This window comes from Pempheris klunzingeri, chromosome 14 (genome assembly GCF_042242105.1).
Source record: "Pempheris klunzingeri isolate RE-2024b chromosome 14, fPemKlu1.hap1, whole genome shotgun sequence".
Classification (NCBI taxonomy): Eukaryota; Metazoa; Chordata; class Actinopteri; order Acropomatiformes; family Pempheridae; genus Pempheris; species Pempheris klunzingeri.
This window is the reverse complement of record NC_092025.1, coordinates 9,641,783-9,668,053: the sequence shown is the minus strand read 5'-3', so window position 1 is coordinate 9,668,053 and position 26,271 is coordinate 9,641,783. Positions and strand designations below refer to the sequence as shown.

The 26,271-nt window shown below is 41.1% G+C and overlaps 4 protein-coding genes across 5 annotated transcripts; 2 read left to right on the top strand and 2 right to left on the bottom strand.

Moving 5' to 3' along the window:
- The first annotated feature begins 3,359 nt into the window (after positions 1 to 3,359).
- nlrc3l1 (NLR family, CARD domain containing 3-like 1) lies at positions 3,360 to 7,730 on the top strand. The gene is made up of 6 exons (XM_070843215.1): positions 3,360 to 3,633; positions 4,325 to 4,423; positions 4,620 to 4,697; positions 4,802 to 4,910; positions 5,020 to 5,260; positions 5,478 to 7,730. Exons 1-6 carry the CDS (start codon positions 3,455 to 3,457, stop codon positions 7,049 to 7,051), a joined length of 2,280 nt encoding a protein of 759 aa, XP_070699316.1. The 5' UTR covers positions 3,360 to 3,454; the 3' UTR covers positions 7,052 to 7,730.
- LOC139212715 (interleukin-1 receptor accessory protein-like) lies at positions 7,723 to 9,637 on the bottom strand. 2 transcript variants are annotated; one of them, XM_070843223.1, is made up of 5 exons: positions 9,441 to 9,637; positions 9,319 to 9,363; positions 9,171 to 9,233; positions 8,899 to 9,028; positions 7,723 to 8,691 (listed from the first exon to the last, which is right to left on the bottom strand). In XM_070843223.1, exons 1-5 carry the CDS (start codon positions 9,535 to 9,537, stop codon positions 8,511 to 8,513), a joined length of 516 nt encoding a protein of 171 aa, XP_070699324.1. In that variant the 5' UTR covers positions 9,538 to 9,637; the 3' UTR covers positions 7,723 to 8,510. The 2 variants fall into 2 exon arrangements, with proteins under 2 accessions (XP_070699324.1, XP_070699325.1); XM_070843224.1 differs by having other exon boundaries at positions 9,319 to 9,360; positions 9,441 to 9,634.
- Positions 9,638 to 9,797: 160 nt separating this feature from the next.
- Positions 9,798 to 18,423, bottom strand: rnf121 (ring finger protein 121). Its single transcript, XM_070843216.1, has 9 exons — positions 18,302 to 18,423; positions 16,360 to 16,397; positions 15,724 to 15,865; positions 15,199 to 15,353; positions 15,001 to 15,108; positions 13,350 to 13,470; positions 13,113 to 13,246; positions 12,058 to 12,159; positions 9,798 to 11,555 (listed from the first exon to the last, which is right to left on the bottom strand). The coding sequence occupies exons 1-9, from the start codon at positions 18,377 to 18,379 to the stop codon at positions 11,435 to 11,437; spliced, it is 999 nt and encodes a 332-aa protein (XP_070699317.1). The 5' UTR covers positions 18,380 to 18,423; the 3' UTR covers positions 9,798 to 11,434.
- An 830-nt stretch (positions 18,424 to 19,253) lies between these two features.
- On the top strand, positions 19,254 to 24,715 carry LOC139212726 (ribonucleoside-diphosphate reductase large subunit-like). The gene is made up of 19 exons (XM_070843238.1): positions 19,254 to 19,366; positions 20,060 to 20,148; positions 20,270 to 20,447; positions 20,735 to 20,835; positions 20,928 to 20,987; positions 21,070 to 21,109; positions 21,229 to 21,391; positions 21,491 to 21,632; positions 21,730 to 21,813; positions 21,907 to 22,068; positions 22,206 to 22,285; positions 22,375 to 22,576; positions 22,705 to 22,854; positions 22,950 to 23,171; positions 23,258 to 23,334; positions 23,451 to 23,586; positions 23,673 to 23,768; positions 23,874 to 24,062; positions 24,161 to 24,715. The coding sequence occupies exons 1-19, from the start codon at positions 19,348 to 19,350 to the stop codon at positions 24,371 to 24,373; spliced, it is 2,403 nt and encodes an 800-aa protein (XP_070699339.1). The 5' UTR covers positions 19,254 to 19,347; the 3' UTR covers positions 24,374 to 24,715.
- Positions 24,716 to 26,271: the final 1,556 nt, after the last annotated feature.

Below are 26,271 nucleotides of genomic sequence, written 5' to 3'. Positions count from 1 at the left end.
TGAAAGGTGAATAAATGCAAGAAGTCGAGTGACCATAAGATACAGAAACATGATGAAGCTAGCTCGGTTGGAGCAAAGAGTGAAGAAAAGGAAGATGAAGGGAAGGTCCCGAAGGCAGGATTACTCCATTTAGTCGTAACGTGTGAAAGTGAAAAACGCTAAAATTCTGGGAGATATAAATCTGCTAATTGGTGTGTAGTAATGAGGTCCAGATGGAGAAGGCAAAGATGGTGATCAATGCTGGATAAGTGTCCAAAGCAGTAAAATGAGGGGAGCAGAGGTTCAATAGCTGCAAGGGGGTGACTTCTGGAGCACCTCTCAGTTTTAATATGAGAGAACTTGTTGAGAAGCTTCAGGTACATAACAGTGCAATGAACAGAGCAAGAAAAATGACGAGAGGAGCTGAAAAAGCAGAGTTGTTGCAAAATTGAATGTAAAAGAAGTCCAAAAAAATATATGTTGATTTGTTTAATATAATGTAAGATAACATATAAGACTATGAGGAGTTTCAGTCGCCAGGAATTTAGTCACGTGGCCAAAGAGTGCAAAGGAAAGAGACGATGTACTAGGAACTGGAAGTGTGCAGAGAGACTGAGACCAAAATGCTGCAACTGTGGAGGTGAGCGTTTGTTGCATAGCGAGGCTGCGAGGTAATGAAACGTGAGGCAGGGGTCCATCAGATAAGAGCAGAGGATAATGGTTACTATCATGGTCAGTATAAAAGATATAAGATACATATATACAAGATATAGATAAGTCTAGGGCTGCTACGCAGAGGCAGTTAAGATGGCCGGGCAGGGAAAACAGTCTGTGGAGCATGGCCATAGTAAAGGACAAATGGCAATGAATGTAAAGTGAGAGGTAGAAGAGCAAAGTAGGGCAGGCATTGTGTGGTGTGGGGACTGCCACGCACAAATAACACTGTGGGGGAAACTGGTGGCAATGATCAGGTAACAGAAGATTTGTTAGATGGGTTTAAATGTGTGTTCTTATATGATAGTAGTGAAACAAGGGTAGATGCTAATTTAAGTAAGCCAAGAGTAGAGCTAAGTAAGAGTATGTTTTTGATTTCACATTGGTCTCAAATAATATTGGTCCAGTATATGACTGGAAAGTATATGAAGAATGAACTGTAGGTTGTGACCAGTATCATCCAGCCCTATGGAAAATAAACATTCACAGATCAGTCATTGAAGTCAGCAGGGGTGCAAAATTGGGCAGAATACAGAGGAGGGCATTACCATAGAGGGGCAATAAATGTAAAGATGCTGTGAGAAACAGAAACAGGGCATTTAAAAGAATTAGGAGCATATAAAGGAGTTTTGTCCTATGGTGTATATAATCTATATGGCCTATATTCAATGTTTGGTTACTAGAAACACTGTTGGTGGATTTGAGATTATTTCAAATTATGGCAAGAAATAAAGGTGCAGATTTAGTGAGTTTTATAGCTGTAAGGAAGGTGCAGATTTTTACAGATGAACTGAAATATCCAATTACAGATAATACATTTTCTGCAGTTGCAGGCATTGTGGGTAATGTGAGAGTGGACAGACCAGATAAACAAGCATGTTAAATTTTCAAAATCAGAGGGAAAGGGTATGATATGGAAGAAAATCAGTGAGGGGTCGCAACAGCTCTGGGATCAGGAGATAAGGGAGGGACATTTACACTCAATTCAAAACACAGTGGGTGTTGTGACAAATAGGAGGAAATAATGACTAGATAAAGAACTGGACAGTGATATGAATGACACATTTTATATTACAGGAACGAATCTGACCAACCTTTATGACCTCAGATCCTTCTGTCTCAGCATCGAGGACTCCATTAATCCAGACCAAAACCCAAACTCCATTTGCAGAAATGCAGCCCCAAACATGCAAGGAGCCTCCACCAGCTTCACTGTTGCCTGCAGACCCTCACTATTGTGCCGCTCTGCAGCCCTTCGGCCAACAAACGGCCTTCTGCTGCAGCCAAATATTTCAGAATTTGACTCATCAGTCCAGAGCACCTGCTGCCATTTTTCTGCACCGTAGTTCCTGTGTTTTTGTCCATAGTTGAGTCGCTTGGCCATGTTTCCACATCAGAGGTTTGGCTACAGTTCTTCCAATGAAGACCACTTGTGACCAGACTTCTCCTACACAGTTGTTTCTGTTTCAGTCAATGATGGTGTTTCAACCTACAAATGAAATTGATGAGCATTAGCACCTGTTTGGTATAATTGGTTAATCACACACCTGACAATGATCCTACAAAATCCCTGACAAGTGTTCCTAGAGGAACGGATGCTGTTTTGAAGGATGGTCACACCAAATATTGATTTTATTTCACTCACTTTGCATTTTGTAAATTGATAAAAAAAAATAAAAAAATAGACAATCAAATTTTATATTGTTGAAAGCATTCTTACTTTACAGCATTTCTTCACACCTGCCTAGGACTTTTGCACAGTACTGTATATGAGACAGAAATGAAAAAAAGACGAGGGCTAACAGGAGCAGGATTAATCAGCATACTGGAGTGCGGTGGAAGATAATCTGAAGAAAATGTGACAAACCGGACACCGTAGGAGTTAACTAACCCCAGAGGATGGCAGTAATGCGATAGAAGAAGAAGAAGAAGAAGACAGCATGTTGTTCACACTTCCGGCCTGTAGGGGGCAGAGTCTGCTTTGTAATGCTTTGCTACTGTTAGGATGCACAAGGAGAAGAAGAAAAAACTTTACTTCCTGAATCGACCTCAAATAGGGTAAGTTAGGTGGCGTTTATAAATTACAAACTTAAAAGAATGTATTTATGAAACTACCAATGAGTTTACATTCTCTAATGTGTTGTATACGTTTACTGATGTTATGTTTTGCGTAAAACCCACCTGTCTCATTTCTATTTTGAGTCTTCCTGCTTCCTCCTGTCTTGGCGTATGATATAAGTTGTCCACAGTTATAAGATAGCTACAAGCTAACTTCCTCAGGCAACGTTACGTTATTACAGAGGTGTCTTGCCTGGCGGGCGAGGCCCTTAAAGATCGATTAGACTGATTAGGGAGAAACACGAAGGAATTTAGCTTGTCCCCTACATCCAAACACTTGTTTGTTTCTTTAGAAATACTGCTGGTCAGTGTGTAGCTGAGTTTTAAGTGTGCAAAACAATTCATATTAGCATTACGTAATTATACATTTTCATCTATCAAACAGAAACACAAATGGCAATAAGAAATTGTGCATCTTAGAATGACTTGTAAGTCCAGGACACAAGCTGAAGAAGCTCTCTACAGAAGAAACCTGAAAATCCAGTTTGATGTTCCCAGTACATATTTGATATGTTGTGATCTTCTGTGTTTCTTCTTCTGCAGGTGCAGACAGGTTGCTGTTCTCAATCCACCTCTGGAAAATAAAAAGTGATATCTGTTGACTAGCTTGTCATGTTAGTCATTGGCTGACCCCTTGTACAACATGATGGACGACAGTGAAATGGAGGCGATAGAAACGCCGTCATACGGTTCTTCCATTGGGGATGCCGTGTCTGGTAGAGGACAGGAGAGTATGTCTAATGAAGATGACGAGCTCTACTACATCCCTGAGAGAAGACCGTCTCTGGACCTGGGACCAAGTCCAATGGACACTAGCAACTGGTACTGAGATCTTTCACTTACTAGCCCAAAGGGCCCCCTCTCTCATCTTAGGGTAATATTTTCATTTCATATACTGAAACTATATCACAAGTAGAACAATATCCTATCAGTTGCTTTCTGCAGATGGTACAGTACAAAGTGAAATGAATACCGTACATGTGAAAACATTAGTGGTGTGGCAGCTCAGGAGTTTCCCTAGTGGACTAAAGGAAGAACTTGACTTGATATTAAATCCCCTTCCATTTTTATGGGCACAACTAGTCAACAATAAGACGCAGGCAGGTTTGTAGAGATATCTGCATATGTTTTGACAAGAAGTCTATGTAACAGGGTTGAGGGGGCTGTATGTTAACAGACTTCACCCCCAGTTTTCATGTGTCATTATTTAAACCTATGTGACAACATATACCTCACAAAAATATGTATTTCGAGTTTTAGCAGAATCAGTGCAAAGTCAAGAAAATGAAAACATTTAAATAGATCAAAATACGACAGTGGGGTTAAGGCCCTCATAAGTCCTTGTTGTTCCCAATTCAAACAATCTTAACTTTGCTTGAGAAAACACACCAAGCTTGAAATGGCCTGCTTATCTGGCATGTGCAAAGGAAGCATGTGGTTGCTTGCTATGTGGCCACTGTGCAATTAACAAACTGTCATTCTGCTGTCCTTTTGTATTTTATTTTTGTGTCAGGCATTATGTGGACCAGGCTTCGTCTCCAGCTGTGAGCTACTGGTCAGTGACAAGCGAGGACTTGAACAAAGTGGATAGCGAAAGCAGATCCTCCACAAGGTACAAACGAGACAAAGTGTTCAGCAAAGGTTAAATCGGCATCCATCACATTAAACCTACAAAGAAGCTGCATTTTATGAAATACACCTTTTAGTATACTGTACCTTGTTACTTTCATTGTATTCAAGGAAACCTGTAATGGCATCTTGTAGTTACACTAAATATAGTTTAAGCCCTCTTGTCATCCTTGTTCTAGGGTCCAGCTGAACAGAACAGATTCATACTCTAGCTGCTACTCCTTGGACAGTGACGATTGTGAAAAGAGAATTCCCAAGTAAGAAATACAGCCGCGGCATGATACATACATGTGTTGGTGTGTGATTACATACTAGACTGACTCTAAAATATGTTTAAATCCCTCCACTGTGGCCTCACCAGGGTTAAAAGCAAAGACGATGCTGTCTGCGAGCCTTCTGCCCCACCAGAGTTAGTCCAAGACCCAAATAACATTAGGCATCCTTCTCTGACAGTAGCATTCACTTTTAAGGTGAGTTTGTGATGCCCCTTGGTCTTGATCATTTTAAAAGAATCTAAGTAGAACATACCCAGTAGTTGAAAATGGCAGCACTGACTTTTGACCTTTCCTTTGGAATCAGGCTATTTGTAAAACCCTCGGGAAGCTGTCCAATGTGGACGTAAAGAGATTTAAGACGATGCTGTGGACGCGTTACCCGCAGTCATTCAACACTCCTCCCCAAGGTATGGACATGGTGGATCTTGTGGACCGGTTGCTCGAGTGTTACAGCCTGGAGGTATCTTTGCAGATCACCAAAACCCTTATTGGTGAACTTGGGCAAAAGAAGATTGTTGAGTTTCTCCAGACTTTGTGCATCAGAAGTAAGTAGGCTCATGTGCTGCATGTCTTAATAACTTGTTACTGTTAATTTAATCTCAGCTAAAGGGACAGAAGATTTATTTATACAAGGCAAAGGAGCAAAGAGTCAAAGTGCAACAAAGACTTTTATATTGAATTGAATTAAATGGCACCCAGTTCACTATCAGTTTGAACAAATGAGAGAATCTTACACATATGTGCACATTTTTCTTTTTTCAGATGAAGTACGCCACGATTTATGCGAGAATCTAAAGAGGACATACGGTGAAGCACATGAGGATTTGGCCCTGCAGGGAGAGAAGAGGCCCCTTGATGAGGTCTTTGTTGATCTCTACATTACTTCAACATGCGATAACGGCCCAAATATTGAACATGAGGTCATGACCATAGAAAAGCAGGACAGCAACCGGGAAGATGGGAAACCGCTCTCTACCAGGGATATTTTGAGTGCTGAAAGGCTGGAACACTCATACATGAAGTTTATGTTGCTCACTGGAATGGCAGGGTCAGGCAAGTCTGTGGCGGTCAGGAGGTTAATCCTCGATTGGATTGAAGAGCGGGGCCACCAACACGTGTCTTTCTTGTTTCCTTTGCCGTTCAGAGAACTCAGAAAGTTTGAGGGGTCCACGTTCTCCGTGCTGGATGTAATGCATAAGCTCTACCCAGAAACCAAAAAACTGAGGGAAGAAGATTACAGAGACGAAGACTGCAAAATAATGTTCATCTTTGACGGCCTCGATGAGTACGATGGACAGTTTGACTTTCAAAACACTGAGCTCCTCAGTGACATCACAGATTCCTCCACCCTCAACGTTATTCTGGTCAACCTCCTCAGAGGGAGGCTGCACTACCGCGGCCTATTCATAGTCACCTCCCGCCCGCAAGTACGGCGCATCATTCCCTGGGACAACCATTATGATGAGATAGACGTGCGCGGTTTCCGTGACCATGACAGGGATGAGTACTTCAAGAAGAGGCTTCGAGATCCAGATCAAGCAGCTCGAGTTGTTGCGTACATCAACTCCCTTAAAACCCTCCGCATCATGTGCCACTTGCCCTTGTTTTGCTCACTGGTGGCTGATGAGTGCCAGCAGATATTTAGGGAACGGGGCACACAGGCAGGGCTGCCCAGGAGCATCACCTACATGTACACAAAGCTGCTGCTGACACTCGTGCATCAGCATCGCAGATTTAGAGCTCCAGATCGTAGCCCAGATAAAAATAGAGAGTTCCTCATGAAGCTTGGAAAGTTGGCCTTCAATATGCTGGAGCAAGGCCAGTTCAAGATTTCCAGGTATGACTGGAAAGAGATCGGAAATGACGACGCCGAGGCAGTGAGAAACACTGGCCTGTGTGCACAATACCTCGTAAAGCCATTCGTCTTGTCTCACGAGAAAGTCCTCAGCTTCATCCACCCCACCATGCAGGAGTACCTGGCTGCCCTGTACGTCTTTCTCTCCTTCACAAACCACGGAAAGAACATTTTTGAGCAGCAGCTGAAACACAGGGTCAAGGGGATTTTTAGGGGGCACAAGGCGATGGAGCTGTACAAGAGCGCCATGGAGAGAAGCCTGTCGTGTGAGGACGGCAAGCTGGATATTTTCCTGCGTTTCCTGTTTGGAATGGCACTTAACAGCAACCTGAAACTTCTCCAACCGTTCTGCACGTCTTCTGTAAAGTGGCCGACAATCATTGAGGATGCTGCTGCCCTCATCAGGAAGAGGATCAGAGACAATCAGTACCCTGATAGGAATGGCAACCTGCAGTGCTGCCTGGAAGAGCTGGGAGTGTGAGCCTCAGAGGCTGCATCCAGTTGATCCAACTCTTTTTTTTAAAAACACTCATCAGCATGTTCAAGACGTGCCTTTGTCTTTCTAATCATCTCCTCTACATGTTTCCTTTTAACATATGCACTAATGAAGTTAGACTGATGTACCAAAGCTATGGAAACAGAAACTTTTATGGAATGGGGAATACTATGTGTTGATATGAATTGACAGAAGCCGAGAGAAATTATTTTAGAGTTTTTATATAATGCATTTGCAATCATTGATTTTTCATGCACATTGATTATTGCGCTGTTGCTTGTGTATTTGGTATGAGTTAGTCTTAAAATTCCGTAATATATTAAGTTAATATCATGTGGAGTGTGACTATTATTCAGAGTATCATTAGAATACTTGTTTTGTCAGTCAGTTGTGGTTGCTTTTTGGCCGCTTGCATTAATGTTTTGGTACATAATGCAGTAATCACATTAAATATTCTGTAATTGTTTAGCTTCCGTGGCTGAAAAGGTATCTGTACTCTAATCTCTGCAGTTCACATCACTACAATACTTTGATCTCAGTGTATGTTATACAGGAAATGGAAGCACCCATTTGACACCCATTGGAAAATGGTAACCTGTCTGAGCTAAATGACACGATGAACAATAAATCTCTGAGGAAACAACCACTCCATCAGCACCACACACTTGAGTTTGTGAGTGAATTGATTGAGTCAACTTTGTGACATTAAAGTGTTTATTTATTAAGAGCATAAAAACTGGACACTGGAATGATACAAAAGCACAGAAAACAGCTTAGCAACTGCGTTATTCTGTAGTCAATAGATGGCACATGTGAGGTAGAGTTGCGGAAATGTAATTTCAGCTTGGATAAAGAGGGGGGTCCTGAACATGCTGCCTCAGATGTATTTTAGAAGAGGGTAATAATATGCTCCAGTTCCTGACTGGTTTCACCTGATTGTTGTTACCTTGCACTTCCAAAGGAGTTTTACATTTTAACATTATTGGTGTCACTGAAGGGAAGCCATCAAAGGAAAATGTTGTGCTTTTGTGGATCCAAATGCACCCCAAGTTTTTTAACTTGCATTTAACTTTAAGTTTCAACTTTAGTTCTCCCACCCAACAGTATAATAAATAATAGTAGATTCACAGATTCACAGAAATATTAGTTTCTGGGTTCAAACATCTTGGCAAGCATTTTCAAGGTTTTCCCGCAGTAAGTCACTTATATTAAAATCAATCTGGCTATTTATCTAAAAGCTAACTATTCAGCCTGGTAGTGATTCATTATATTAATGCAATTAGAATTTCAAGCAGTTTCAAGCACTTAATTCAAAATCCAAGCACTTCTCAAATCTTGAAAACACTACATTAAAATTCAAGCATTTTCCAGCAGCCGTACAAACCCTGCAGTTTGGAAGTGAAACACGGCTCAGATAATTCTGATTTTTTTACCGTACTCACATTCAGGGTTTTCTGGTTTTTCCAACTTTACATTTTCTACTTGTTGCTGCTAATGTCGTATGCTTTTGGGCTGTTCCAGCGGCATTTGTCACAACACAGGTGAAGCTGGATTTGAAGTCCTCAGGTGTGACTTTCTTCAACAGCAAGCTCCTCTGTATGACTGCACCCTCCTCTAAAGTTAACCTGAAAAATAGTTTTATATCAGCCGCAGGTTGGTTTCAGGATGTCAAATCAGTCACTGTTTAGTGCTGCTTTCTAACACCAGTTGGCAGAGCAATAGTTACAGGCAGCTGGTAAATTATGTATTGATAATTGTACTTAAATGGCCAAGACTTCATTCTCGGTTTCCAATTTCCAATTCCAATTTAAGTAATAACTCCAAATACTCACTCCTCTGACTCCACTATTCTGCCACTGCTGGGCATGTCTTCAGGAAAAGAGCCGTTGACCAGCCAGTAGATCACTGTCAGATCATCGTCACAATGTGTAGTTGCCTCACAGTGGAGAAACAGTTCCTCACCTGTGTACATCCAGACCCATCACACAATTACAGTGTAGCTTCAGTACATATACAAAAAGCTTTAAAAAAAGCTTCATGATCTGAATCTGCCAACAACAGGTCCTGTAAGCCACAAATAGCAGAAAAGACTTGATGGCGTTACCTGGATGAGCTCTTATTTTGACGTGGTTTGGCCCAATGATCTCTGGAGCTTCATCCTCAGAAACTGAAGAACAAATTTAGGTGAGCACAAAAAGTCTAATTGCATGAAAATACGACTGTGTCACTTAAAGTATTAAAATATTCTGTACCTGGAAATCCATCTGCAAGCAGAAGACACATAGATCCCAAGGCTGCTGCAGAGATTACACATGTTCACAACAAATGCCATAACACAGTGAAAATGACTGGCTGGATATTGGAATACTCTTACCTTTGACAACAGACGACAGCTTCATATTGGCTCTTCTGGTGGCAGTTCTGTGCTGCTGACCGTCATTTGGGATCAGTATATATGCAGAAGGCATCATTCACTTCCCCTACGCCCACTCAAACATAATGCGTGGCCATGCAGTTCATGGGGATTTCCTCGCAAATTAGCCCACTTCTATTCTTGGTAGGTTGTTGACACACGTTATGGTTACATAAATCAACCATGGTGACTAATTCACAGCTCTACTACTTGGGAGTCCGATTGTGTCCATAAACGTCACCCTGTGAACAATCTCTTGGCTTTGCAATGATGGAAACATGAACCTCAAGGATGCATGGATAAGACATGTACAACCAATCTGACCCATGTGACATTTATTAACTGATCTTGATCAAAACACTGACAATAAAACAAAATGATTGTTAACCTTGAGTACACAGTCCCTTTACTGTGCAGGTTGGTGGAGAGGTCCAAGTAAAACTCAGCTGGCTTTATGTACTGTGACCAGTAAATGCAAAAACCAACCATCACCTTCCAGCAAGAAAATCCACATAAAGGGGACATCGGATTGACAAGGTCACACAAAAATAAGACTGGCACCTTCAGCACTCTCACGGAGTTAAAAGATCATTTTAGGGTGTTTGATATCTACTCTCTTCTGATCAAATTTAGTTTGAAAAGTGGTTACAGTCAAGTTACTAACCAGGATCATAGTTTGTTCTTACTGGGTTGCTCCAATTACAAAAAAAAAACCTATTTTCTCACTTACAGCTCTATGAAGTCATGCAGACAGTTTGTTTTTTATTTGGCCAGGCTTCGTCATATCTACCTCTGACATCCCAATACAATGGAGGCAAATAAAAGTCTGTTAGTGGTGCTCACAGCTCTGAAAAAATGATTATTCTAAAACAGCAATGTGTCACTCCAGAAACTCTGAATAATCCACAGAGCTCAACGTCAATAGTTTCACAGGGACTATTTCTGGTTTAAAAAAAAACAAAAAACGTCTATCTTCATGGCTTGATGCGACTACAGGTGAGAAAATGTTTGTTTTTCCTAATTTAGGTGAACTAACCCTTTAAGTACAAATAATCAGTCATGAGTTAAAAACCGAGTGGAGATCTTACAAACTTAATCAAGTGAGATATTGTACAAGTGGTAAAGGTCAAAGCAAATAGGACTGAAATGTGAGCATAAATGTTTTGTCTGTTGGTAGGGATGAGTGTCCATGAAAACACTGAAGACATTTTGAAATCTGGTAAGACTAAAAGTTCTGTCTTATGTAGCACTGAATGGGGAATCCTCTGTTTAGGGAGGATTAGCATGTTTCCCCTCCACGATGACGACACATCACATGGTGCATGACTCTGAGCTCTTAGGAAACTCTCACTCATGTCACTCGAGTTTGAAATATGAATCAGGCAAGTCTACACACATCTATAGATATATGTAGACGTCCTTTATTCCATATTCAAGTCCATAGGAGTGATCGCATTAAATGACGCAATGGCAGAATGACTCCAGAGGAAGTCTGTGGACATCGTCTGTGGTTCATGTATTTTGGAGGCACAGGGAGGAATTATTTCTGTTGCTTTCCATTCAGTGCGTTTCACTCGTGTGTGACTGCCATCAAACACGAGGCTCAAACTCCAGCAAGATCCTTTAGCTAAGTATTAACAAACACTTAAGACATAAAATTAGTAAAAAGCACCTCTCTAATGATTTTGACAACCGCTTTACTTTAGGCCATAAGATGCACAAACCAATTATCAAGATGTGTGAAGCAAATCCTGGGAAATTGACACAGACATCCAAATTCAGATTAGCAATAAAATTCAAATGAACGGTAAATACAGATAATGTGCCTATAAATATATACAAAAAGTATAGACACTTTTTATTTGTGTTGTAGTTCAATGTCAGGCCCTCAGTCCTTTGAGCCAGTGCATATCTTCTCCGCATGGTGTGTATGTCCATTTCTGTCAAATCGTGGGTCACTCCAGACCCAGGACGTAGTTGATACCTTGCACAAATCCAATAATAACGGGCTGCCAGGCCACCAAGTACCGAAGCCAGTCTAAAAGTTGTCCATACATGACGTGTGGCCTCTCCCAGCTAAGACACGGGTTAAGAAAAAAAACAGAAGAGAAAAATCTGATGGAGCATGACCAAGAGGTTTTCTAAAGGGCGACGCTTATTTTACACAGTTGACATGGCTGTAATCACTAAACCACAAAAAGGAACAGGAACTACAGCCCTCTAAATGTTTTGTATCTCACTCCAAATAATCTGCAATAAAATAAACAATAGCGTGGAAACCTCTTTTGTTACATGAAAGATGTCTTCCTCCTGAGACATGGCATGACTGGGTGCCCTAAACATTGGCTAAATGTCATCTGTGAAAATGCCCACTTTAGGTTTGGACCTGACACTTTCAGAATTTGTTTCTATCCTCTATACAGGCTGTGCGTCCACATTACTATACAGCTTATGATCTCCAACAATACACCAATTAACTCAGGAACCATCGGATACTCATTGAGGGGGGAAAAAAAAAGAAACTGAAATAATGCAGCATGTGTCATATGTGTGAGAATTAGAGAATAAAAAAGGATACGGGTTACTGAACATCCTCTTCAGATCCACCTTCTCTTTGCAGTACGGGCACATCTGCTTCTTTCCCACGATACACCATCCTCTTATGCAGAACTCATGGAACCTGGGTGTGGGGTTAAGGATCGGCACAGCAGAGTGTGAGCACCAGTTGAGACCTACGCTGGCTCACGATGACAGTACTTCAGAAATGGCAGCTTATTGCTGAAATATCAAAACATAGCCATTGTGATAATACTGCTATAAAACATATTGGCACCATATAATGGACAGAGAAAAAGTGGTTTAAATACCGATAACGTTACTGCACTGACAGATGAGGCACTAGTGTTACAGGGTCAAACTTGTGTAAGTCAAATACAATTATTAGAATGAAATACATTCTTATTTCATTTATTGGGGCCAAAATAATACACTGGCCAATATCTGTTTTTAACAATATTGCAATGTTGGTGAGGATGCTCCAAAATGATTTGTTTTGCATGATCTTTTGCAGCTAAACACTTTACTGATCATTAAATTTCACGGTAACAGTAAATATAAGAAAATGCAGTGTACAATATTGTAACATCTACAAGGTTTTGCAAATAAAATTTAAATCAGTGACAACCCAATATCAGCCAATAAGATGATTTGCCGCTATAAACAGGGAATTCTGCCTTGGTTCATTTGCTGTGATTCAACTATACAAGTAAAGATATGAAAGCACCAAACAGAATTCTAGGAAGCTTAAAAATATGTTGTAATTGAATAATGAATGGACCAAATGAAAAAAACACCACTGTGACACTAAATAATGTTGTGTATTGCCAGTGTACAGTCATGGGGGAAGTTATCTAAGTTCAGATGAACAGACATAACATCAACAGTCTGACATAAAGGTCACGTTAACTCTACCAATTCCCCTTTGGGCTACAAACTGAGTACACAGCGCTGTTCCTAACCATGACTGTGCCTTTTATGGACATGAAATACCCCATCGTGCAGCTGAACTTCTCTTTCACCGAGAAAACAGATGGTAGCATAAAACATATGGCTTTATCTCACAAGGAAGGATACACATGGTTGCAGGATAATCTGTATGTGTTCTCAATGATCCCCTCCTCACTGACATCTACGAGGATGGGCTGACCGCACACAGCACAGATATTGTCAGAGAGGTGCTTGGTTGGCATGCCAGATGCGCTGTAATACTACAAAAAGGGAGAAAAAAAAGAGAGAAATTGCATTTTAGCTTACAGCTGTTATCTCTACTACGGGTCAGAAACATACAGTCGCTGCACTCTGTCTACTTACCCCAACGGTTGAAGCCATGAAGTCTGCACACATCTCTGCAAAGTCCCTTCCAAGGACTCCGTAGTATAGCCCGTAGAATAGTAGTGAAACACCAAAGTCCATTGCATCCTCTGGCTTTATCCTGGACAAAAAGAAGAAAAGATTGGAAAAAATACATTTAAGATAAGATAAGATCAACTTTATTCATCCCAAAGGAAATTATTATTACAGGAGATCACGAAATGTAAACTAAATGCAAGGAAGTATTTTAGTTAGGTGGCATTTCTAGGTAGGAAGTGGAGATTCTGCTGGACTTTTCATTCAGGAAGGACACATAGGAAGCTTTATGGGACCTTACTGTTTGAAAAAACACTGGCATCAACTAGGAAGATGATAATGATCAGAGGAAGCCCCCACGTTGACCCCTATGTTAACTATGAAGAATTACATGCGTTACATTTCCAAATCTTTTAGTTTGAAAGCCGTCCATGCAGAACGCGTACATAAGGCCTGATGTAAGTGTTGTAAGTCAAGTCTGGTAAGGCGCAAACGTTTGACCAGTTAGAGGGTGCAGCACTTTATGTTACCATAACAGATCTTGTTACAGGTTCTTCAACAATAAATTATCTGACTGCTTGGTAGATAAAACCCCATAAAAGCCAGCCCTTTGTTCATGCAGAGGCTTTAGCGAGTGGACTGATCTTATCGCAGACAGAGTACGTTTGAGTTGTGCTATGTGTTGGCCAAAGATATCTGGCAAAGGTGGCAAATATTTGTTTTTATCCACCCTGCATTATTTTAAAGGGAGTCTCCTTTTGCAGTAACACAGAAAATAAAATGCTAAAACAAGCACAAAAAGCGAAACTCGACAAAGCAATACGATTGGCAGAAACCACTGAAGGACGTGCATATGCTTGTTTTAAATCCAGCTAAAATGAGCAACTTCCACTTTCTTCGGTTTCTGAAAAACCAAAAAAGCAGAAAACATAAGCTGCATTTCCCATTTCTCTCTGACCAGTAGAAAAAGAAAGAGACGTCCATCATTTCCTTGTCTAAATGTTTCTGTAGTGACGCCGTCTGTTTGTACGTCATTGGGAATTATATCTTAGAGTGACAAAAACTTGTCACGTGGCATTTACTTTTCTTGTCATACCATCAGGGTTCACCTTTAAATACATATACCTGAGCACAGCTATGGATTATGTAAACACCACAAAGCAGGCGGTATGAGTGGTGTTTGCGCTTTTTTCTGATAGTCAAATATTATAATCCTGGTGGGTGCTGGGTTCTGTACTGCTTCATAAAAGGGCAAGTGTCCTAACTGCAGAGCCAGATTACATAAGACTTAAAATAGAGAAAAAGATCAATTAATTAAAGAAATTGGATGAATGGTGGACATGGTGGGAGAGGGGATGACCAAAAGTAGCATTAAAAAGAGCAAAACAACAACATCTAGTGGTAGCCAAGTGTTACATGTCGGACAGACACCCCCCCATTCTCCAACAGACCACTTCCACTGAACTTTATACATTTGGGATGAAAATAAAAGTCATCAACAGCCTATAGTTTGAGGGATTCTATTCTTAATGGTGTAACTCAATATCCACTGAAATGTTTGGTTATGGTTGGTCACTTAGCACCAGTGTGATGATATGGAACTGACAACACATACCTGAATATTAGATTTATACCAAAAAGTGTAAACATGACGACGCTGTAGCCAACTATTCCTGTGGCATAGCTGATCTTGTAGAGAAGAAGGAACCACTTATACACCAACCTACAGTAGCCAAACAGAAGGAATACGCACGTCAGAGTATGTTAATGGCAGGAGTCACAGGACATGAGGAAGCGTGAATGATGGTTATACCTCGGTGTGGTGCAGGCCAGCGGCTTGCGAGTGGCACGGTAAGAGATGTACGCTGTGATGACAGAGAAGATAAACCACGTGGTCAGGAACCTCCACCAGTGAAGTTTGGTAGTAAAGTAGAGAGGAACTACCCACATCTGGAACAGAGTCACCAGCTGCAAGACAGCAAAGCATACATGTTAGAAGAAGCGCAAGGCATAAAATGTTGCCTCCATCAGACTTTGTGTAAACACGAAATTAAAGACACTAAAAGCTGTTTCATATTTGGATAGTTTGGGACAAACTTGATACCACCACGTGGACAGAAAATAAAAGAAAATGTTGACATGTGAGGGACATCGCTGCACTAGTACATGGTTTCTTATCCCCTTCCTCCCCATTACTGCGAACACACACTCCCACTTGCTCCCAGCTGAATTGTATCTGTATCCAATACACATATATTCTTCCAACTATGCATCATCACATGATGGTATTTCCAAACTTTGCATACAGAGTTTCAAACATTTTGCTTGTGTGTCTTACGTTGTATGACTTTGGATGTCTCTGTTTCCACTGCACAAGGACTAACTGGGCGACAACAAGGGTGACTATGAGGATGAGCACCATCTCTGCGTGCATGGCCTCATGGCCTTTGTGCTTGGCATGCATTCTTGCATGCTCCACCCTGTAGAAAAACAAAAATATATTCAACTAATGTAGCATCATTAGGAGCAACACTATTTGTTGTTTCATAACAATGCAGTACAGCGCACCCTGAGGGCGCTGTAGAGCTGCGCTGGTGTCTCCGAATGGAAATGACTGTAAATAACTGTTAAACACGAGAACTTCAATACACAGAAATCATGAAATGTTAATGTAAACTGGCCAACCTGGTCTGACTGTGGTGCTTTACAGCAAATGCGTAAAAGATGTGGAAGGCAAATTATTTAATCTAGCCCTGTTCATCTGGACAGAGTGTTCTCAGTCACAGTTCACAGAATAAATGAATACTAAATGTAATTACAATGTGTGGCATTCTTGTAACTCTGCTCTCGAGTGCTAAAACAGAATTTTTGTTTTTGTACAGATTAGTGGTCCTTCCATCTGAATACGTGTCAGAGAAAAAAAGATGATCATATGATAGATGTTGCAAAAATTAATTGTATGATCCATACTGACCTCCACTTCTCTTCTGGTGAAAGCTTGGACACATCAAACTGAAGAAAGAAAAGACAAAATAATGACTTGTAACACTTAAGACACAAAATAAGCAGTAGAACAAATTAAAAATAATAATAAAATTACATCTTAGCTATTTTAGGGAAAATTGAAATTAAACTCAGTTGAGTATGTAAAAAAAAAAAAATGTGTCATTCTGACTCAATTCTGACTGATTCAATTATAATTTATTACAAGGAAAAATGTCACAAACAACAAAAAACAGTTAGTTGTTGCTAAAAACAACAACCAACACCAAAGTAGGGCAGCATGGTGGGGCAGTGGTTAGCACTGGGTTCAAAGCTGCTGGCAGGTTTGTGGTGTGCATCATGTTTCTGTGCTAGCATGGGTTTTCTCTGGCTTCCTCCCACAGTCAGAGGACATGCAGGTTAGGTTAATTGGTGACTCTAAATAGCCCTTAGGTGAGAGTGTGAGCGTGAATGGGTGTCTGTCTCTATGTGTACACCACCTCTCGCCAAATGACAGCTGGGATTGGCTCCAGCCCCCCCAGGACCCTTATGGATAAGCAGTATAGACAATGGATGAATGGATGCTGGATGGTGTCGAGCATCACCACTCATAAAGTTGACTTTAGACCTTCCTGTGTCTCACACTGATTACACTGCCACTAAAATAACTATTTGAATTAAAACATTTAACCTTGGTTGAGCAGCAAAATGAAATGCATTTGTCACTGAGTGACAAAAACAGCTACTGTATATTTAACAAGAGAAGTTATTAAAACGCACAGAGTGTGTATAACAGTTACGTCTGCTTTGTGACACTTTCTTGTTGTATCTTCCTATACGGCAAAAGGGCAAACATATACAGGCTGACACTTGCTGTACTAACAAGTAACCACCTACCAGTAACCGTTTATTACTCAAATCAAATTATGGAAGTATTTCGTCATTTTCCTGTTTGAGTCATCATCATTTTTTTAAAAAAAGTATTGTATTGTCGCGGCATTGCTGATGAGTATTTGAAATGCAAAAGTGTCTCCACGATGATTAAAAATAATCTATTTCACTCAGCAGATGAATATCATTTTAGTACTTGTGCACTCTCACCACTTTATATAATAGGGGGCAGGGAAAAAGCAAACAGGCCATCTGGGCACATGAAGTCCCACACTTCCAGGTTTCCATTCAAACCACACACAGACTTACATCACCAGTGAGCCAAACACAAGGATCTAATGTGTGTTTTGTGGTGAAGCCAGTCATGCAGCTATTGTGTCCCTGCTGCACATTCAATGATCACACCTCACATGACAGATTGTTATGGCACTTAACACTCAGTTCAGTTCACTCTGTGAGCTCCTGCTCTGACATTTAGATTTGGTTTATCCTGAAGGATGAAATCCCACAGGAAGTTGTTTGTTTGCTTCCCCTGACATGTCACCACAGAGAGGGCAAAACGTGACCTTTGACCCGATCGGCCACATCAGCTTTATTTGGAGAGCTACTACATCAAGATTTCAGACATTTACGAACGTATCAGTGGACAGACGGATGTGCAAAAAGCTCTATCTGTATTTTTAACTTTATTTTCTAATAATATCTGAGCTAATTTAACCAGATGAAAGCAACTAAATGATTTTACCGTTAGCCGGCTAGCTAGCTTAGCATCGCTAAAATGGCTCTCAGGGCGTTTCTCGTTTGCACCCTTATTCTGTTAACCGAAGCACCATCATTTACGTTCATTGGACAATGCACTTCATCTAAATCCTTTACCTCTGCTTGGTAACAGATGGCAAAAGGTGGCTAGCTGCTTACGCTAGGCTAAGCCCGTGAGTGCTAGCTAACAAAAAGTTCCCAGTTGACAGCTAGCTTTCCGGTGTAAATTCACCACCGTCCGTTTTTTCTGCACATTTTATCTCGGTGTGGCCGGTTACTCTCACCTGGTTCGGCCCATCGTGATGCTCCAGTCCATGGTCGTGCTCCACACCATCAACCTCCACCTCAAACACCCCGGCCATCTTCGGAGTGCTGCTCCGCCTCCTTTCCTTTCCGGGTCCATTAGCATTAGCAACAACCCTGAGAGGGTCACATCCGGTCCCGTCTGAAGTTTCTTCCCTTCAAAATAAAGTTAGGGGGAAAAATGTAGGTCAAATAAATAACCTGTGACTTTCTGTATTTATTAGTCAAAGTCTGTACTGGGTGGGCAACTACTAATTTTCTAATGACAATATGCTTGTGATAGTCTGTGATAGACTGACTAAAATTAGATGCTGAATATTAAATAACTAAGACCAATATATCTTGTCAAAATTTGTTTGCAAAAGTATTTCTAACTTTCGTTTTCGTTTCATTTCGTTATTTTTTTTTACGATGAATATCACCCCAGTTATACAGCTGTAATACTTCCATGAGATATCACACATGATGCACAGTATTGCAGCTGTGCTTGTATTTCAGAGTTTAGGTATTAATATAATATAAAAATGTATTAGTGCAGTATTCAAGTATGGAAAGAAATGCATAAAATTCTGTGAGTGACACCTTTATGAAGTGATATTATTATATTATTAATATTCAGTAACAAACAGCATAGATTAAGCAACCCTGCTGCTGAAACAAAGCAGATAATTACATGTTACAAAAACCTGTTGTTTCGGAAATGTCCCGCCAAGATTTCACCCAGCAACAGCGACCGGAAGTTGTATTAAAAAAAAGAAGTGAAGAGTGATGAATTGTGATTGGTTTAAAAAATCTGCCGGAGTCTTCTCTGATTGGCTGAGCCGCTGACACAAAGCAGCGCAACTGGCCCGTGAGTCTTTGGCGCCCTCGATTTGAGATTCAACTGTGTCCACCGGAACATCTTCACAGTGTTGTAACCAGCTATAACGACTGCGCACCGCCGTCATTTTGACTCACCTGAAGCGACCAGCTGACAGGATAACACCAACAACTACTGACTTCGGAAACCAGCCGCTGTGTTGCCAACATGCATGTGATTAAACGAGGTATAGTAGCTAACTCTGATAATCCTGCGTTCAAATACTGTCGGATAATACAAAGTTGTTAAGCGGTGGAAAACTCTTAAAATGTACATGAGCTGTGTTAAATGTTCATACTGCAAATAAATGACTCACTTGAGTCTTCAGCTCAGTTTGAGTCATAAATATGTGTGTTTTTTTTATGTTTCTTTGTGCGGTGTGTGTCCGTCGAGACAGCAGACAAAGACTAGAGTTATGAAAAGACAAAAGCTGGCAGTTAATTATCATTAATGTTGCAGGTTTTCTGCCAGTTTTGTCTTTACTTTGAATAGAATTTAAAGTTGAATATATTTTTCATGCGCAGCGACACAGCTGAGACTTTGAATTGATAATGGCGATTGTTGACCTGATTTTGCTCTCCGGGCTTTGACGTTTAAACTTTTATTGCGTATTGGTGTTTTGCAAAGTGACTGCGTAGACAAACGTTCCTCTATAATGAATGCGTAAGAGGAAGCTTATTAAAGTCATGTATGGCATCTGTTGTAATGGCGCCAAGTGGCAAGGTGTCCTCCCTTTGTTGTCATAGTAACTGGTTAGACAGGTGATCAGTGCGCTGTTTTTTTTAAGCGTTCACCACTGCAGTTATATTCATCAACTATCCTGAGAATGGAAACCAGAAACAGATCAAACTTGAGCTCTATTATGTTTTCTGTATTTCAGATGGACGCCAGGAGGGAGTTACTTTTGATAAAATCACATCTCGCATCCAGAAGCTTTGCTATGGACTCAGCTCTGAATTTGTGGACCCTGTAAGTTCAAATCACTATGAAGTTAAAAAAAAAAAAAGAAAAGAAACATTGGGTAATGGAGTGACACTGTGAGCAGGCGATATTCCTCCATGTGTAAGCGTTTATCTCTGTTTTTCCACAGGCTCAGATCACAATGAAGGTGATCCAGGGTCTGTACAGCGGAGTCACCACCATGGAGCTGGACACTCTGGCCGCAGAGACCACCGCCACCCTCACCACCAAACATCCTGACTATGCAATCCTGGCTGCAAGAATCGCTGTGTCTAACCTGCACAAAGAGACCAAGAAAGCCTTCAGTGGTGAGCACAGGTTTTAAGTACCCATAAAAAACACACTGCTCTATTGCAAGTTTTGTAAAAATGTTTGTATGTGATAAATGTAGTTATTAAAATTATTTTGCATTGAAATAATTGAACACCATGAATGCACTATAGATTAATTTAGCCATCTTAAAGCCCTCTGTATTATTCTAGGTAGTTGGTTGGTAGAGGTGTTCTTTACAGGAAACACTGGCATGATTGTAAATTGTTATTTAAAAGGTTGTTAATATTTGTGCTAATATCAAACTTTCTTCTTGCTTCTCCAGATGTGATGGAAGACCTGTACAACTATGTGAACCCGTTGAATAAACGTCACTCTCCTATGATCTCCAAGGAGACGCTGGACACCGTCCTTGAAAACAAAGCTGTAAGTCTCGTGTGATGATATCATTTCTTCATGTTTTCAAATCTGAAGTCACGTTTAGGATTTTAAAACATAATGTCCTCTATTCCTCACAGCGCCTCAACTCAGCCATCATTTACGACAGAGACTTCTCTTACAACTTCTTTGGCTTTAAGGTGATTTTTCTATTCATTTTACATTTTACATTTCACGTAGATACTTGAATTATAAATCTATTTTGTCCTTTTGCTCTAATAGACTCTTGAGCGGTCGTATTTACTGAAGATTAATGGCAAAGGTGAGAGCTGATTTTCCTGTAACTACTTGAGAAGCATGTTTATGGGCGCAGAGACTCTAAGTTAAATTACTTATTTGGATACTTTTAATTGTTTAATTGCTACCCAACTTCTTCTGTAGTTGCTGAGAGGCCCCAGCACATGCTAATGAGAGTGGCTGTCGGGATTCATAAAGACGACATTGATGCAGCCATTGAGACCTACAACTTGCTGTCGGAGAAGTGGTTCACCCACGCCTCACCCACTCTGTTCAATGCTGGCACCAACAAGCCACAGCTGTCCAGGTAAGGACTGCAAAATGCAAACTCTTGTAGGCTCTGAGCAGAGTTAACTAAACCTCTGATGCTTTCTTTTAGATTTCTAATTTGTTTGGGTTTTTGCAGTTGCTTCTTGCTATCCATGAAGGACGACAGCATTGATGGTATTTATGACACACTGAAGCAGTGTGCCCTCATCTCCAAATCCGCCGGAGGTATTGGATTGGCAGTTAGCTGTATCCGAGCAACAGGCAGCCATATTGCCGGGGTGAGCAAAATGCACATCACAGGGATTAAAAGTGGAGAGGAGCTTTAATGTACACCATGTTGTTTTTGTATTACTTACTGTGGTTCTTGTTTTTCAGACTAATGGCATGTCCAACGGGCTGGTTCCTATGCTTCGAGTGTACAACAACACCGCGCGTTATGTTGACCAGGGTGGCAACAAGGTAAAGACTGAGACTCACTGAAATGGAGCATGACCTTGTTGCTGTAGGGACACCTCAGGTTTAATCACCTTTTGTCTGTGTTTGCTTGCTTAGAGACCTGGGGCCTTCGCTGTGTACCTGGAGCCGTGGCATTTTGACGTTTTTGACTTCTTAGAGCTGAAGAAGAACACAGGTAAAGAGGAGCAGAGGGCCAGAGACCTGTTCTTCGCCATGTGGATGCCAGACCTCTTTATGAAACGAGTGGAGAGCAATCAGGTGAATATTGGAGGGAATCTCCTCCCTGACCCAAATCTCACACAGATTACAATCTGAAGTTGATATTGAAGATCCCATTAAATCTTGAACATCACAGTTTGTGGAAAAGTCTTATTGTTCCTCTCCTGCTCTCGTAGGACTGGTCTCTAATGTGTCCCAACGAATGCCCTGGCTTAGAGGAGTGCTGGGGAGAGGAGTTTGAGGAGCTCTACACTCGGTGAGACCAGCGCAACAAGATCTGCTGCCAACATTATAACGTCTCATTTGTCTGTGCTAACCTGTTCTGTGTATCCTGTTTGTCTTCAGGTATGAGAAGGAGGGCAGGGCTAAACGCGTGGTGAAGGCTCAGCAGCTGTGGCATGCCATCATCGAGTCTCAGACAGAAACGGGAACGCCATACATGCTCTACAAGGATGCCTGCAACAGGAAGAGCAACCAGCAGAACCTGGGCACCATCAAATCCAGCAATCTGTGCACGGAGATCGTAGAATACACAAGCAAAGATGAGGTGAGGGGCAGCAGGTATTTTATTAGTACCTATAGATTTAGCTTGTGGTTGCTGAGATATTAAAATTAGTCATTATGTGATTTGATTCTGCTTGTTTTCAAATCGATTTGTCCTTTTCTTCAACTCAGGTTGCAGTGTGTAACCTGGCATCCATTGCTCTCAATATGTATGTCACACCGGAAAGGACCTTTGACTTCAAAAAGCTTGCATCTGTCACCAAAGTCATTGTCAAAAATCTGAACAAGATTATTGACATCAACTACTACCCAGTGCCCGAGGTATTCTTTCTGGTCTACTGTCGCCCCCTGATCCTCATGCAGCCGGGTGTTGTGTGCTCTGTGTTAACAAATGGCTCCTCTGTCCTGCTTTACAGGCTGAAAGGTCTAACAAGCGCCACAGGCCGATTGGAATCGGTGTGCAGGGTCTGGCTGATGCCTTCATCCTTATGCGTTACCCATTTGAGAGCCCAGAGGCCCAGATGCTCAACATTCAGATCTTTGAGACCATCTACTTCGCTGCCCTGGAGGCCAGCTGTGAGCTGGCAGCAGAGCTCGGCCCCTATGAAACCTACGTCGGCTCTCCTGTCAGCAAAGGAGTGAGTAGTTTTCACAGTGTCTCAAATCCTTCCGAGGGCACAGCTTAGCAGTTTGGGCTCAGATACTAACCCGTTTTGTTTTCCAGATCCTTCAGTATGATATGTGGGATAAAACCCCAACAGATTTATGGGACTGGAAAGGACTGAAGGAGAAAATAGCCAAGTAAGTGCTCTTGAATGTCTTCATTGTTGTTGATATCTAACATCTCATATCCACTGTGTGGAGCGATTTTAGCTCATCTCTGATTCAGCTCCTCCTTTGTCCATGTGTGTCCACAGGCACGGTGTAAGGAATAGTCTGCTCTTGGCCCCCATGCCCACAGCCTCCACTGCCCAGATCCTGGGCAACAACGAGTCCATTGAGGCCTACACCAGCAACATCTACACCCGCAGGGTGCTCTCAGGAGAGTTCCAGGTCAGCACTTGATTTATCCACTGTCTCCAAAGTCTTGTGTCCATAGGAGGAAATGTTGCTGAGTGTGTTTTCTGCCTCTCCCATAGATTGTGAATCCTCACTTGCTGAAGGACCTCACAGAAAGAGGACTGTGGAGTGACGAAATGAAGAACCAGCTGATTGCTCAGAACGGCTCCATCCAGGTGAAGGGTCACACTTAATAAACAGATTAAATTGTTTAGTATGTTGATGTTACCGATGTTACTATAATTTAAAATAACTTGGCATTTTGTCTAACTTGTCTACAGAATATTGAGGAGATCCCTGATGATCTGAAGCAGCTTTATAGAACTGTGTGGGAAATTTCCCAGAAGACTGTCCTCAAGATGGCAGCAGATCGTGGTGCCTACATTGACCAGAGCCAGTCCCTAAACATCCACATTGCTGAACCAAACTATGGCAAACTGACCAGCATGCACTTCTATGGTTGGAAGTTGGTAAGTGAGGACTGAGGGAATGCAGGCTTGATGCATGCTGCATCGACGTGCAAAGAAACACTGCTTATACTCAATGCATGTTTTTTCATTCTCCGCAGGGCCTGAAAACTGGCATGTACTACCTGCGGACAAAACCTGCTGCCAACCCCATTCAGTTCACCCTGAACAAGGAGAAACTAAAGGAGGCCCAGTCAGCCAAGACCGAGGAGGAGGAGGAGGAGGAGGAGGAGGAGGAGAAGAAAGAACGCAACATTGCTGCCATGGTGTGTTCCCTAGCGAACAAAGATGAGTGTCTGATGTGTGGTTCCTAGGTGAAGTGTGGTTCACCCAGACAAATGCACTTCCCCCTGTCCACCAGCTTCCCATTAAAAATGTACTTTTGGAAACATGCAGGTCTTTTTATTTGTATATGATGTAATCACAAGTATTTTACATATGCCTCTGTCTTCAGGTTATAAGTCTTCTCGTTTTTATTTAATATTTTAATCATGATGTGCATGCTGTATGCATGTTTGTATAGAATTGTATAGAATAGGGTACAATGAATTAATATTTGCCCTTGAGTGTTTTTTTTATCAATGCAGTTTTGTAATATGTGGTCACATTAATGAACTTAATTATTGTATTTTGGACGTGTAGGAAAATAAACTTGTTACACAGTGGTTTTTGATTTAAGTCTCATTATTTATTACATGTGAAGAATATACAAATCTTGAGATATACCTCAAAACCTGAGCGTACACAATATATACTTATATGTATATATGTATTTAGACTTACATTTATTGAGTCAAGAACAGCAATTTTCTTTATATTTACTAAGGTGAAAATCTTGTACATCCAGAGAGAAAATTAGCAAAATAAAAGTGGGTTTGTAGTCAGTGTGTTCTTAATATTTCTTGTTTATTAGGATCTGTCACTGGGGATGCTCTGACAGGATGCTGATTATGATTGGCTGGTGATACAACACGCCAATGCCTGTGCACAAATCTATGAATTTATTTCCTTGGTGAATAATGTTGAAGGCTTTAGTGTCAGATGACAAAAAGTGTGTTTTAATTTGAAGCTGGAAGTTGTCGGGACAAGAAAATAGGCTCACAACACCAAAAATGAAAGTGGAAATGGTGACAACATCAAACACACAACACTGTAACAAAGGGCAACATGCCGAGGTGTTTTTCCAGTGGAGTCTGGATGAGCTGTGTCTAGGGACAGGTGATGGCTGCAGGTGATAAATTAATGAACTGGTGTGGTTCATGTTTGTAACCTCTTGGGAGCAGCATGTGTAAAGCAAGCTGAGACCTGCACTGTCACATTGTAGCAGGTGCAGGAAGAAAAGAAACTAATTCATAACCTCACTCAAAACAGAGTTAAAGGTCCCAAATTATGCAAAATGCCCTTTTTAATGTCTTTTCAATATAAATATGTGTCCCCATGTGCCTATAGACCATCAAACTATGAAGAAAAAAACGTATATGTTTGTGAAAACACACTGTTTGGATTTGGCTCCCCTTATGATGTCATAAGGGGATCTGTTGATCATGTGACCTCCTCCAGCAGGTCTCCTTCCACTGAAAACCTCCTGAATCCACCTTGTTTTTTCGTCACCAACACCAGCTGCCAATAACACAAAGATATCTAAATGACAGAGAAGCAGCAGATTGTTTCTGTTCTTCTAAAACAGAGCGTTCAGAGGCTGCAAACAGCTCCAGCAGCCACGTCTGCAAACAGAAAATAATGTGTTTTCTGAGCATTAGACCATGTGAACCTGTTCTAGTAGGACCTCCAAAATTATAAACTATGAAGAATATGGGGCCTTTAATGTTCCCCACTATACTCATGAAATAGAGAGACACAGAAACTAAGAAAATATATTTTCAAATATTTTAATTATGTTACAAAGTAGCTCTACTGTACAAAACTTTAATAGAACACAAGGCTGTTTTCCTCTAATATTTCAGGCACTTTGCTAGTATAACGTTTTAAATAGTCACTACTTTTAGTGGCTAAACAAGTGTATTTTCTGATCGTAAGGCACTCTAACCCTACTTTACTGCCACTGACGCACTGATGATTATCAAGTTGCACTGGTGTAAATCTGTCAAACCGATGACTTTCACACGCTGAATTTAGGGTGAATGCTGGCTTTTGGAGTTTAATGTGTTGGTCATTTTAGCGTGTAATGAGAAGACAGGCGATAAAATTGTCT

Excerpts from the sequence above, each read along its gene's own strand:
- nlrc3l1 (XM_070843215.1), top strand. The coding sequence starts at position 3,455 with ATGATGGACGACAGTGAAATGGAGGCGATAGAAACGCCGTCATACGGT. Across the intron at positions 4,424-4,619 it reads GAAAGCAGATCCTCCACAAG|GGTCCAGCTGAACAGAACAG; the intron begins GTACAAACGAGA and ends TCCTTGTTCTAG. Across the intron at positions 4,698-4,801 it reads TGTGAAAAGAGAATTCCCAA|GGTTAAAAGCAAAGACGATG; the intron begins GTAAGAAATACA and ends TGGCCTCACCAG.
- LOC139212715 (XM_070843223.1), bottom strand. The coding sequence starts at position 9,537 with ATGATGCCTTCTGCATATATACTGATCCCAAATGACGGTCAGCAGCAC. Across the intron at positions 9,234-9,318 it reads GCTTGCAGATGGATTTCCAG|TTTCTGAGGATGAAGCTCCA; the intron begins GTACAGAATATT and ends TTTGTTCTTCAG. Across the intron at positions 8,692-8,898 it reads AGAATAGTGGAGTCAGAGGA|GTTAACTTTAGAGGAGGGTG; the intron begins GTGAGTATTTGG and ends ACTATTTTTCAG.
- LOC139212726 (XM_070843238.1), top strand. Across the intron at positions 20,149-20,269 it reads GCTCTGAATTTGTGGACCCT|GCTCAGATCACAATGAAGGT; the intron begins GTAAGTTCAAAT and ends GTTTTTCCACAG. Across the intron at positions 20,988-21,069 it reads ACAACTTCTTTGGCTTTAAG|ACTCTTGAGCGGTCGTATTT; the intron begins GTGATTTTTCTA and ends TTGCTCTAATAG.
- rnf121 (XM_070843216.1), bottom strand. The coding sequence starts at position 18,379 with ATGGCCGGGGTGTTTGAGGTGGAGGTTGATGGTGTGGAGCACGACCAT. Across the intron at positions 15,354-15,723 it reads GACATCCAAAGTCATACAAC|CTGGTGACTCTGTTCCAGAT; the intron begins GTAAGACACACA and ends GCTGTCTTGCAG. Across the intron at positions 13,471-15,000 it reads GGTATAAATCTAATATTCAG|GATAAAGCCAGAGGATGCAA; the intron begins GTATGTGTTGTC and ends CTTTTTGTCCAG.